Source organism: Rhinatrema bivittatum, chromosome 3 (assembly GCF_901001135.1).
Source record: "Rhinatrema bivittatum chromosome 3, aRhiBiv1.1, whole genome shotgun sequence".
NCBI lineage: Eukaryota > Metazoa > Chordata > Amphibia > Gymnophiona > Rhinatrematidae > Rhinatrema > Rhinatrema bivittatum.
This window is the reverse complement of record NC_042617.1, coordinates 530,340,478-530,354,399: the sequence shown is the minus strand read 5'-3', so window position 1 is coordinate 530,354,399 and position 13,922 is coordinate 530,340,478. Positions and strand designations below refer to the sequence as shown.

The 13,922-nt window shown below is 41.3% G+C and overlaps 1 protein-coding gene across 4 annotated transcripts in view; it reads right to left on the bottom strand.

Annotated features, from left to right (window-relative positions):
* Nucleotides 1–13,922, bottom strand: part of TMEM214 (transmembrane protein 214) — a 239,828-nt gene that overhangs the window by 186,687 nt on the left and 39,219 nt on the right. For all 4 annotated transcript variants that reach the window (XM_029596290.1, XM_029596291.1, XM_029596293.1 and 1 more), the window contains one exon: nt 5,690–5,840. In XM_029596290.1, coding sequence (XP_029452150.1) covers nt 5,690–5,840 — 151 coding nt within the window. The remainder of the gene's footprint in view (nt 1–5,689; nt 5,841–13,922) is intronic.

The following is a 13,922-nucleotide window of genomic DNA, read 5'->3' as shown; positions in this document are numbered from 1 at the left end:
TCAGAGTAATCAGAGTCCCCATAAGTGGGGCTTCCGGGTGGCGGGTGGCCGTGCCTAGGTCTTGAGGGTCCCGGGACCAGGTCATCCGGTACGTATGGGTCCGGTCGGGATCAGACTGCATCTTAACAAAGGCATGAATCCCCTTGAACAATTCCACCCAGGAGAGCGAAGCAGGTTCTAGCCGTAGGGGCACCAGGTCTGTAGGGTTCCCTGGCTGCTCACCGCGGCCTACTAGGTTCGGGGTGTTCCCTGAGGAACTGGCAGTCAAACTGGGCTGGGACCGGCCCAGGCCTGGAACTCCCAGGGCCTCCTCACATTGGGCACATAGGGAATCTGCTTCCTCGCTCTGTGTGGCTCTGAGATGGCATGCTGAGCAGAGGCCTAGAGCTCTTATGCCTGAGTCTGGAGGTGCCGGCTCTGCGGACGCATGGGCTCTCATACGCTCCATCGAGTCTGTTATCCGGTGTGTGCTCAGCCTTCCAAGTGCGCCTATGCACATGCGCCTATCAACGTGCGCCTAGCAAAGCAATGAGCGCCTATCAAACGTGCGTTTAGTAATGTGCGCCCAAATATTTTCAGGCGCCTATCATACGCACCCGTCGCCCCGCTTAGCCTATACGCTAGATCGAGGCGGCGAACCCAGGCAGATGGCGACAGCGAACAGGCAGGCAAAATGGCGACCTCCTTGACGGGCTGCCACGCAGGCAGACTCTGCTAATCCTCGCTCTTCGGAGACCAATAAGTAAAGATGTACGCCTTACCTGATCTTCGGCGCTTCCCGGCTGCGACCCGGGCGGTCTCTGGCTGCAGGGGGAGAGGGTAAGTACCGTCACCGCCACACTCGAGGAAGTGCACCCGCTGCCTCTAAGCCGTGCCCGAACTCGTCTCCCTCGGGGGCTAAGTCCTCACCGGGACCGAGGCTGCCTCTATGCCGCGCCCAAGCCCTTCTCACTCGGGGGCTAGGTCCCTGCCGCGATCCGGCCACCGGACCGAGGCGCTTACCTCCGAGGAACAACGGAAATCACCTCGGGAAACTCAACTGGGGGAGGGACCCGAGGGTATCACCGCAGGAGTGCGGGGCTCGTCTTCAGGTAGGATTTCTGCTAAGAATTTGGAAAAACGCTCGGTGAGCCTAAGGTAGCTCCAAACTGCTTTGGAGAAGGAAATTACTGAGCGTCTGCACTTCCTGCAGGGGTATATGTACCACGTGCTGACGTCAGATCCGTCTCCAACTGCTAGCACGAGCACACTATACCCATTTGTAATGAGTCCATCTGCTACACGCTAGGAAAATAGCCTTTTCAAAACTGCCTTGGGGATTGGGCATGTAAATGTGTGCATAGTCCCCCTCTCCCCTAAAGAGATGTTCCAAGGGAGGGGGAAGGAGGCGAACTATTTATGCACATGCTTTTTTATTTTCAAAAGCATGCACATATATATGTACGTACACATTTACACATGCTTGGGAGCAGGTGTAAATGTTTGCATGTATGTTGGCAGTTTGTATGTACACCCAAGAATTTTCAAACTGGACTTATGCACATAAGTTCACTTTGAAATTTCAGGCTAAAGCCTGCATGTACTTTCTACATGCAGGCTTCAGTTCTATGTGGGTCGCAGAAAACTACTCTTACAAAACATGTGTTGTAAACAAAAAACATAAGTTAGGACCATAAGATATGCACCCAAAAAAGTGAGCGCACAATACATGAGTTAAAAGCACAACATTTGTGCTCATAGATTATGTGCAGAAAATCTGCATAAAAAATGTTTTATGCACATAAATCACAAGTACAGGGCCCCGGCACCACAAACTAGTTTCCGCCCCATAAATTAGCACTAGCCACAAACTTTACTCCATTTCTGACCAGCAGTTAAATTTCCAACATTAAGAACCGATGAGTTAAGCCTCATTGAGGAGTAATAGCTATACTTTCACACGGGATTTGCATGAAGCAGCACTAAGCTGCACGTTACTACTCACATTTATGTGCAAAATTCCTTGCTACATCAGAAATAAAGCTATTCCTTCTGGTCTCATGTAGAAAAGTAAGCTGAAGGCGATTCTTGAGGTCTCCGGGTTTTACACCTGCCTTATGCCTCTTGGGGGTGGGGAGCTCTCTGCCCTTTGAATATGTTTTTGTTTAAACTTTGCAAACAGCTTCTATTGGAAGCTAGAATCACGATAGCCACCTTCTAGAAAATATGGCCAGTTCTTGCACACTGGCAGAAACAGGTTCACGAGGTGGCCCTTATTGAAAGTTGACATACGAGCTAAAGCACAATAGTGCCATGTATGATAAAATCTGAGAAAGCATTGGGACTGTGTCTCTAAATAATGTCTCTGTATTTGAGGGGTTTTTTTTTCTATTTTTGTCCATTTATTTTAATATTTTGCTGCATAGTTTTGCCTGTATATTGAAACTGTACTAAACTGTATTGTTCTGGTTTATATTTTCTTCTGCCAAGTTAAATTTTAAAAGTTTGTTTTTCTTTGGGGTTTGTTTGGTTTTTTTTTGTTAAGTTCAAATGCCACAAAAATGTGTTGTATAACCAGTTGCTGATGTGTGCACAGCCTAGCATTCTTTATTACATTGGGACAATAAGATAACCATGCAGTAGCCATAGGGCAATAGAAATTTAAAGTGTTAGTATCAGCCTTTTGGTACTATGATTAAACAGAATGGTACATTAAAGTTTATAATATTGATTCATTCAAATTAAAACAGAAAATCACAAACTACAACTTATATGAGTAGTCAGAAAAAGCTCCCATAAGTCATTTCATGTAGCAGTATGGCTTCTTTTAAAAAAAAAAAAATCACAACCCTTTAGAATGGATATTTCTGTACCATTTAATTCTTTTCTTGCAAAAAGACAGTCTTCATTATTTAGCTAATTAGGGGTACACTCCATTTCTAAAAGTTTGATGCCCAAAAGTCACAAATCAAGAGTATCATTTCTGTATAGTAGAGGTGGTAGGCTAGTGTATTAGAATTAGAAGTTTATAATTAAGTCACCTGATTTTCTATGGAACCGAGAATTGGGAAAAGATTTCTAGAATTTCTGCAAAATAAAAATCCATTGCAAGCAAATCATATTAGAGGATTTTTTTTTGAACAATTTTCTGAACAAGTTTCTGCATGAACTAAGTTCAATACAATAGAGTATGGCTCATTACTGAGCAGTTAAGGGGTTTTATAAATTTCATTTCAAGACATTTGTCTATGGGTTTTATTAGGTAGCTCTTATTTTGAAGTTCCCCTGGGACTTTAATTAATTGGCCTAACCATTAGGAAAAGACTGGTACAGAGAGCAGTTTCCCCAAATCTTAAGCACATTTAACCTTGGGAACATAGCAAAAGAGAAAAAAATTTTGCAAAATGATTATTTTGATCTTTATTTGCTCCAACTGTTGAATTATTTTTTCACTAAAGAAACATTGCTGTATAATTGTAAGCATATTCAAAGGTTATTAGAAGTTATATGCAGCAGATAAAGCTATCACAAAATGAAGCAACTGACCTATGAGTTACTTGCATAATATGCAAGGACAAAGTGATGAAATTTCAAATCTTCTAGCTATATACACTTGGTAACTATTTACTTAATGATTTTTCCAAGAAAAAAGTCATTTAGCTGAAGATGATTTGGGACTTCACTATTGTATTAAAAACCTCCCACATATACAAACAAGTTGACTCGGAAAAATGAAATGGAGTAGCTACCTAGAGCAGAGGTGGCCAAGTCACAAACAGACCTGGTTTTCAGAATATCATTAATGAATATGCATGAGAAATATTTGCATATAATAGAGGTAATGCATGCAAATTTATATCATGCATATTTATTATGGGTGTCCTGAAAACCAGGCCATTCTGTGGCTCTTATCTGGAGCTGGTCATCCCTGACCTAGTGGACTGCAAACCAGGGAAGCCAGGGTTCAAATCCCACTGCTGCTCCTTGTGACCTTGGGCAACTCACTTTACTCTTCATTGCCTCAGGTACAAATTTAGGGCTTCATTTACTAAGCATTTACCTTAGTAACTCAAGATCTTAGATTGTAAACCTCTGGGGATAAGGAAATACCTACAGTACCTGAAAGTAATCCGCTTTGAAATGCCAATCACAAATTACTTACTTGAGCCAGGAGACTCAGAATTAATTCCAGACCCAGCTCTGTATCTTTGGACTAACTAGGGCTAGCTATTAATATCATAAAATGCACTTTTACCTAGAACAGCAGTTCTCAACCTGGGGGTCGATTGACGATTTGCTAGGGGTCGCCTAAGAGACCATCGGAAATATGGGTTTTTTTGTCGCTCGAGTCACTCCCTCCCCTCACCGGATGCAGTAAAAAAGTTCATTCTGCGCGCGCCCTCACTCCTTGAGTCACTCCCTCCCTGCTGTAAATGTTGGAATGCATTGGAAGAGGGGCAGTCTTATACAGCGAGTATATCCCAAACTCTATATTTTAACTGTAAAAGTTGGGGGTCGTCTTATACGCCGGAAAATACGGTATATACAGTAGTTACTTAGGCCTATGAACAAAAATAATTTTATGGTTGGGGGTCGCCACATAGTGGGGAATTGTATTAAAAGGGTTGCAGAACTATAAAGGTTGAGAACCGCTGACCTAGAATATAATAATCAAGCTACTATTAAACACACAACTCTGTTCTGTCTTTACCTAAACAAAACAAACTGATTTAAATGCTTGTTCTTCCCCCTCCCCCAACAGTAAGCATTTGGACAGCTGACAAACCATTTTAAGAGCTTTTCATATTAAATCATATTTAAGAAAAACATAAAATGCTGTTGCTCCTCTGAAACACCTTAAATTGGGCTATATGAATTCCTTTCAAATCTACATTTTTTCTTGGCTCAACTAGTTGGTTTTTATTTTATCATCAATATTATATTGACAATGACCACTCTATTTGGACCAGGCATGTATTTTATAGTCCTTCAACATCAAATTTTATTTAAAAAAAAAAAAAAAAAAAGGCATATATACACATGGTAACAACATCCCCCTTGTGGATACAATGAGGCTCGCTGACCATGGGAGTTAGTTCCTCACTCAAATACTGCCCTTCCCAAGGAACAGCAAACAGTCTGAATTCACACAAAACTTACTTGGCACACCAATAAAAACAACATTATAAGGTTACACTGGGTTCAAAGCATGGTACAAAATACAAAGAGTAACAGCAAAATCAATATTTAACAAAATTGCAAACCACAAAACAAAAAATAGTTAATACAAAAAAAATTTGAGATTATGTTATGTTTAGTGTCAGCGTTGCTGCATGCTTAAAAGCAGCAATTGTACAGTACTGATTGGGGTGATTGAACTCCTGTGTATTAGTGCAGAAATTGCAGCCAAATCTTAAAATACTTTGACCCCTCAGCAAAGGAATAAGCCTGAAGTAAAAGGGTTTTAAATGCTACAATTAAAGTCCTGATGACTGGTACCTATTGCTGGCAAGTTTCACCATTAAGTTAAATCAGTCCTTTGTGCATCTATTACAAGAATGTAATTCATTATGTTCCACTATTGTCACATTCAGCATTTCCCAGTATGTTAGACCATACTGGTATTTCATGTCAGCAAAAATACAGTACTGTCCCAATTGGCATCCCTAGAAAGTTACAGATAGTCCTGCAGTAAATAATGAAAACATACCATGAGTATATTGGCTGAGTGTGGGGTCACTCCTGGGAGCCTGCAGTTTAAAATTCAGGTATCCAGCAAGATCTTTCACCCAAACAGTTGGATTCTCAGGAAACATGTTTTGGCTCTTTTCTAATTCCTTCTGAAACTCTGACAAATCAAGCTGCAGAAAAAAATAGAGAAGTAATCATTTAAACAAAAATTTTCACCCAGGTGGCTTCACTGTAAAAAGCTATGTATCTGTATTTAACGTGTTTTGTATACCGTCATACGGTTTCGCCATCAGAACGGTTTACAGAATTGTGAAACAGGTTAGATAAACATCACAGCAACTTATGTTAGTTGTTTACATATAACATTGTTATTACTTATATAGATTATTACATACAGCAAAGTTATTACATACAAACTGTTGTTACATATAAGATTGGGGTTAATAAGTGAGGGAGAAAGGAATGCTAAAAAATTTGAATCCAGCCCCATATAAAATTGACACCATTCCCACCCATGGACATTAAAAAAAACTAGCTGATATAACTTCCCACACAATCGCCAAAATAATTAACCTATCACTTAGCGAAGGATTAATGCCAGACTCACTTAAAGGTGCGATAATTAAACCAATACTGAAGAAAAAAAGTGACCCAATTAAGTATCTATAGACCTGTTTCAAACTTACCTATGCTTGCTAAATTAATAGAACAAGCAGTACAAAAATAACTAGCAGAACATCTAGACAACAATAGCATACTTTACCCCTCGCTACACGGCTTCAGAAAACACTATAGCACCAAAACATTACTAATCTCTCAAACAGATAATGTACTATGTGGATTTGACAGCGGAAAACACTACATTATGATATTATTAGACCTGTCAGCAGCATTGACACAGTAAACCATACCATAATAGGATTACAAAACAAAACAATTGAATGATTCAGATCCTACCTAACAATAGATTTTTTCAAGTACAGATAAAAAAAACACAATATCAGACAAAATCGAGCTAAAGACAGGGGTCCCCCAGGGTTCAGCACTATCGGCGACTCTATTTTACATTTACATGCTGCCTCTATGCCACGACTGGGTATCATACATTACATATACGCTGACGACATTCAGCTAATTCTACCAGTAGAGGAAACAATTGAAAAAACATTAAACTTTGCAATGTTGTACCTAGATATAATAAAACTACTAAACCAAATGGAGCCAGTAATTAATATTGAAAAAACAGAATTTATACACCTTGAACGAAAAAACATTGAATTGATTCAGAATCCCAAACTTAAAAATGATCAGATAGAGCTAGCCGAGAAAGCTCGAAACCTAGGAGTAATAATTGACATGGAACTCAACCTTAAGCAACACATATCATTGAAAGTTAGAGAAGGCTACGCCAAACTAATGGTCCTCAGGAGGCTAAAACCCTTATTAACCCAAGCACACTTTCGAACAGTTCTGCAAGCACTTATATTCACTAGCACAGACTATTGTAACACACTATTCCTGGGATTACCATATTCAACACTAAGACCACTACAAATCTTACAGAACTCTGCTGCCGGAATACTTACTGGAAAAAGATCACATCACTCAAAAACTTGCCAAATTACACTGGCTGCCAATAGAACAAAGAGTGCAATTTAAACACTATGCACAATTCACAAACTAATCAATGCTGAAAAGCTGATTGGCTAAACACTGCACTACGATTACATGTCCCCCAGAGAAATCTCAGATCAGCCAATAAAGCTCTACTAACCATCCCCTCGGTCAAGACAGCAAAACTGACCCAAGTTAGAGAGAGCGCACTATCTTTAGCTGGTCCAATATTATGGAACACAATGCCACTCAAAATAAGATTAATGAGAGATTTAAAACTCTTAAAAAAAAAGTTTAAAAACATGGCTCTCCAAAAAAGCTTTTCACAATGAGAACGGTGAGTAAGAAATACAAATGAACAAGCAAAGAACATCTACACACAGCATAAAGTCACCTAATAGCATAATTGCTTACTTTATTATTTTTTTGCATAATTAAGTATTAATGTAAGAGAAGTACAGTATAAAACTTGTATGGTTATTCTATTAATCATATAAATGGAAATTCCAATCCACTTTTCATATAAAATTATTGAAACATGTAACCGAAAAATTTATTGGCACTTTTTAGACAAATTATAAACCAAACCAAACTTATTTATGTGCCTATTTGTAAACCGTTGTGATGGTGCATTACTAAACGCTGTTTAAGAAACGCTGTTTAATGTAACGCCTTTATTGCGACAGTTATTGTTCTATGTAAACCGACCTGATTCGATACTTGTATTGAGAAAGTCGGTATATAAAAATCCGAAATAAATAAACGATGGTATAGAAAAAAGTTTTTAAATAAATAAAATAAATAAAATAGGTTGGGTGTGTTATATAATTGGGTCTGTAACAGCAGGGGTTTAACCAAAGTATCTTTAGGAGGATGTAATATATACTATGTGAGGTCAGTTGCCCATTATCTTAGGTAATCCATTGTTGAGAGTTTTTTGGTAGATCGAGGGATGTAGCATTCTTCTTGGTGTTGGGTTGCGTGTGTACTTGGTGGGCTGGTTGGTTGAGTGAATTTGAGTAGGCTCTGGTGAACAGCCAGGTTTTCAGTTCTTTTTTGAACATTAAAATGTTTGGTTGAGTTATTTCTTCAATTGGTATTGAGTTCCATAGTGTGGGGCTTGCGATGGATATGGCTCTCTCACGGGTTGTGTTCAGTCGAGCGGTTCTGGCATGAGGGATTTTGAGGAGGCCTTTATTCATTGAGCGTAGGTTCAGTTTTGGAGTGTGGATTATGATGGATTTGCTTAGCCAATTGTTTTGTTGTCCTATGATTATTTTATGCTACCTCCTAGATACAAGCACCTCAAGCAAACCCACTAGCTTTTATATAAAACACCCACCATAAACACATACCCCAAGCATTCCCATCACTCTGATAATGGTACAGTAAAATTCAGACAGCATAGAAAATGAGGAAGCAAACTAAGAGTAAAATTAAATTCCAGATTGCAAAATTGTGATGTGGTAATAAATCGCAAGTAACTGCAACATCCATTAGGCAAAACTGACATATATAAAATATCTGCAAATAAGCTCCGACTTGAGGGTTTGGAATATTAGGCTGGAATATTAAGACAGAATCACCATCAGTATTTCAATTTAAAATTATTAATGCAGGACATTTTTCATGCAGATTACGTGGATGTTGCCAACAAACCAAAGGCACATATTGGATTCATCCCACTACTGGGTATGAAGTGGCATGGAAGCATTGTACATTTTTTAAGATGGCACTGGCCATCCATTGCTCCTACCATGTGACAGGGGCTGGCCAATGGCACCAATAGCCCCTGTCACATGGCAAGGGCAAATGGCCACCGGCACCATTTTGTTTACTGGCAGCCGACGGCCCGAGAGCGGGAGATTGCTCCCAGAACCCCCACTGGACCACCAGTGACTTTAGGCAAGTTTTTTTTGGGGGGGGGGGGGGGGAGAATTGTAAATAATTAAATCTAAAGGGTCGGAGTGGGAGGGGGGTTTTCAGCTCGGGACAGCCAGTGGACCGCAGGAAACGAAATTTCCTGCAGGTCCACAATACCGAAACCAGAACAGATTCCGGCACCCGATTCCCATTCAAAAGGACCATCAGAAGTTACTGCAGTTCATGGTTCTGGGGCAGCACTTCCAGTTTCAAGCTCTCCCCTTCGGGTTGGCTACGGAACCCTGAACCTTCATGAAGGTGATGGTCATGGTGGCAGCAGCCTTGAGATGAAAAGGTATTTTAGACCATCCATATCTGGACTGGCTCATTCGGACAAAGAGAGGAAGAGTGCGGTCGTTCTATCCAACAAGCGATGGACAACAAATTCACTCAGTTGGGTGATAAATGTAGTGAACAGTCACCTGGTTCCGACCAAGTCAGAGTATCTGGGAGCACGCTTCAAGACCCAGAAAGGCAGGGTGTTTCTGAAAGCAGACAGATTGTTGAAGTTGTAGGCACAGGTGATGCGCCTGTCAGTACCAAAGGTCTGGGATTATTTGCAGGTTCTGGGCTCCATGGCCTCTGTATTTGATTTGGCTCAGTGGATCTTTGTTCACATGCGGCCTTTGCAAAAGGCGCTCATGTCCAGGTGGAATCCGTTGTCATGTATCCTCTGCCTTTGCCTCTTCTAAAAGAATCCAGGTCCAGTCCTTTGTGGTGGCTCTCTCAGCACAACCTGGAAAAGAGAGTGGATCTGGAGGCCCCGGATTGGGTGGTGGTGACAACAAACGCCAGCCTCAAAGGTTGGGGAGCAGTGTGCCTGGGATGGTTTGCCCAAGGTCTTTGGGACAACAGTGTAGATATCCTGGTCTATCAATCTTCCGGAGACTTGGGTGGTCCGCAGGACCCTGGAGATGTTTCTGCCCTGGATCAAAGATGGAATGGTTCGTATTTTCTTGACAATGCGACAATGGTGGCGTACATCAATCGTCAAGAAGGGACGAGCAGTCACACAGTGGCTCTGGAGGTTTAGCAACTGTTTGTATGGGTAGAAAGTCACCTTGAGGGAATAGCAGCATCTTACGAAGTGTGAGTGGACAATGTGCAAGTGGATTTCCTCAGCAGGCAACAACTAAATCCGAGGGAATGGGAGTTGTACTCTGAGGCTTGGGATCGGTTTGCTGCCAGGTGGGGTGTTCCTCCAGCTGGATCTCATGGTAACGCATGCCAGCGCAAAGGCGGCAAGATTTTCCAGTTGCAGAAGGGAGATCAGATCAGAAGGGCTGGATGATCTAGTGTGCCTGTGGCCAATGGGAGTTCTTCTGTATGAGTTTCCTCCTTGGTCACTCATCGGTCAACTTTCGCAGCGCATAGAGATGCATCCAGGGAAAGTAGCCACATCGGCTGTGGTTCGCAGATCTAGTGTATCTTGCGCTAGATCGGCCTCTCAGGTTGGCTCACCTGCCAGGGTTGCTGTGACAAGGTCCCATATTTTCGGATCAGGAGGATCGCTTTTGTCTTGTGGCTAGGTTTTTGAGAGGCAGCGGTTGTGCCTGAAAGGATATTCAGAACCAGTAATTTCCATATTACTCCAGGCTAGGAGACCTTCTAGTTCTATGGCGAATGTCAGGGTCTTGAAGGCATTTTGAGTCCTAGTGTCTTCAATAACAGCTAGATCCCCTAACTGTGGGCGTTCCTCACATTTTGTCCCGTCGACAGCAGAGGTTGTCTAAGGGTCTAGCCTATAGTTCACTCCGATTCGCATCCAGGTTTCAGCCTTGGATTGTCTTGGGGTAAGTTGCGGGGGAGGTCTTTGGCCTCTCATTCCGATATAATTTGATTTCTGAAGGGGGTTAAGCATTTTCATCCTCCAGTTCGGAAAGTATGCCCAGACTGGAACCTCAACTTAGTTTCGCAGGTTTTCTGTGGGGCACCATTTGAGTCCTTAAGACGAGCGTCTTTGAAAGATCTGACTTTGAAAACAGTTTTTCTGATGGCCATATGCTCAGCCAGGCAGATTTCAGAGCTTCAGGCTCTGTCTTGTTGGGACCCTTTTTTGCGTATTTCTAATAACAGGGTGACGTTGCATACAGTAGCTCTTTCTTGCTGAAGGTGGTTTCTTCCTTCCATGTGAATCAGACCATAGAACTTCCGGTGTTTCCAGAGTGGTCTACGTAGTCTCCGCATGAGAGAGATCATCTTCTGGATGTGTGTCAGACTCAGTGACCTTCAAATAACGCAACAAAGTTTTCGGCGGTCGGATTACCTGTGTGTGTTCGGTGGGGTGAAGAAAGGAGATAAAGCTTCTGAAGCTATGCAGTCTCAATGGCTGAAGGAGACCATTTGTTCGGCTTATATTTGTAAGGGTCGTGAAATTCCAACAGACCTGAGGGTGCATTCTACAAGAGTGTCAGCTAGCGTCTCCCCAGGAGATATGTAGGGCCGCGGTGTGGTCCTCACTTCATACTCACAAAGCATTACTGATTGCACATATGGGCATAGGAAGATTTGATTTTTTAGTGAAAGTGTTCTATGATCTTTCGGGTTTCTGACCAGTGTGTGGGTACTTGAGTACATCCCACTTGTCTGAACTGATCTGGGTATGAACAGGAAAAGAAAATTGGTTATCATCTGCTAATTTAATTCCTGTAATACCACAGATAAGTCCAGAGACCCATCTCTTTACTGCCTAAAGACTTAATTTCATGATGGTGGTTTACACTTTATATCAGAGATGTTTGCACGCTGTACATAAGCTGGTTCCCCCCCCCCCCCAAATTGTGTTTATCAAGATTCTGGAAGTATGAGAGGCTCCAGTTCAAGGGTTTCTAACCCTGTGTTTCCTGTTTGCCCTGAAAGGGGAAATGGTAGCTACTTTAGGGCTTGGGTACATGTCAGTAGTCTGGAACTGCAGGTGGCACACTGATGTGTGACGGTGCCTTGGGGTTTTGTTCTCTGTCTTCATCTGCTGGTAGGGATGCAGGACCCACTTGTCTGAACTGATCTGTGGTATTACAGGAACGAAAATTAGTAGGTAGGAACCAATTTTCCTATCTTTAATGGCTCAATTTTAGCTACGGCCTTTATTTTCCCAGTGTGAAAATGGTAATTTTAATCTTTTCAATCAAAGGGTCTGATTTACTAAGGCTTTCCTCCCATTTTGTGTCTATGGGAAAAATGCTTAGTATATGAGGCCCTAAGTTTTGTGGTTGATAACTTATTGTATAAGAACATCACCGTGTTTATATTGCTCCCTAGCCTCACTTTGGTATTCTCGTAATCCTTACAGTTAAGTATGTCCTCAGTAGCATTCTTATATAACATGTCCTGTCAACTGCATTTAACAACTTAGATCAAATATATTAAGTTACTATCTTTACTTTGGACAACAAGAATTCTATGAAATGGAGATCAAAATATAAAAATGCCTATTATAAAACAGAAAAAACCAAATATAAAGAACAGTGAAAGCAACAGGGTTGAAAAGTGGAGTAGAATGCATTGGTGGGAGGAGACCCTCGATTGTTGGCCAAATGTCTGCTGATCTGTTCATAATGATAAAGGACTGAAGAGAGAAAATGACAAACCCTTGCTGATTGGATTGAGAGAGATCTACTGATTTGGAAAAAGTGCAGTATCCTGAAGTTAGTGAAGTTCCTATAGTAGCTGAGATATATTCTTAAAGCAGTGCAGATAGAAACAGCCAGAGTAGTAGATCCTAATCTGCGTCATCTAGCATGTTACTACGTAACATTTGTCAGGCTGCACTTTTAACAGCATAAAGCTACCAGTGTATATTAGTTTCTTTTTTGTAAAGGAGAAAAATGTATTTTGACAATCCTTTTAAATTTTCTTTCCCCCCCTACCCTTTCCTACAACTATTATTAAAGATGAAGAAAACCGGTAGGTTCTGAAGCTTCAGTTTATATTTGTACCCGATTTGCTGATTTTAAATTTGTACAAAATTCTTCAAACAGCACTTCATTCATTAGAAGCACAGGTCTTCTTCTAAAGCCAACTCCATAAGCAAAACACATCAGCATTGTCCGTACTAGCAGTATATTTTTTATGGGTTGTTATAAGGCTTCGGAATAAATGCACGGAGCGACAGTTGCTACCCTTAAGAGAAACATATAGGTAACCTGCACAGTGCAGCAGATACTACTATAAGAAGCTTGCTGGGCAGACTGGATAGACCATTTGGTCCTTTTCTGCCGTCACTATGTTACTAAGTATGTAAGATAAGGGAATCACACTTGTCTGGGGCATACTGGAGCAATAAATCACTTGCACAGAGTCCTTGAGTGCCTTCTGCACTGTTCTTGCCATCAGCGGAAGTGGTGGAAGCACATACATTAGATTTGCCTCCCACTTAAGCAGAAAAGCATCCACAACAAACCTGGATTTGCTTAGAATGAATGGAGCAAAGTTTTTTTAGTTTTCCTTTTGTCCTCTGATGCAAGTCAATAGATGAGCAACCCCAGAGGTTGAACAACTTGTCTACTACTGTTTGGACTACTCATGGGGACAAAATAGTCTGCTGAAGCAATCCACCAGTATATGTTGGAGATCTTGGGAAGGTAAGATACTTGTAGGAAGGCACTAGGCTACAAGAACATGAAGTTTAGAGATTCTTGGTAAAGGTCCAAGGCCCTGTGCCACTTTGCTTGTTCACACAGAACATAGCTACTTAGTTTTTTATTTATTTTGTGTGT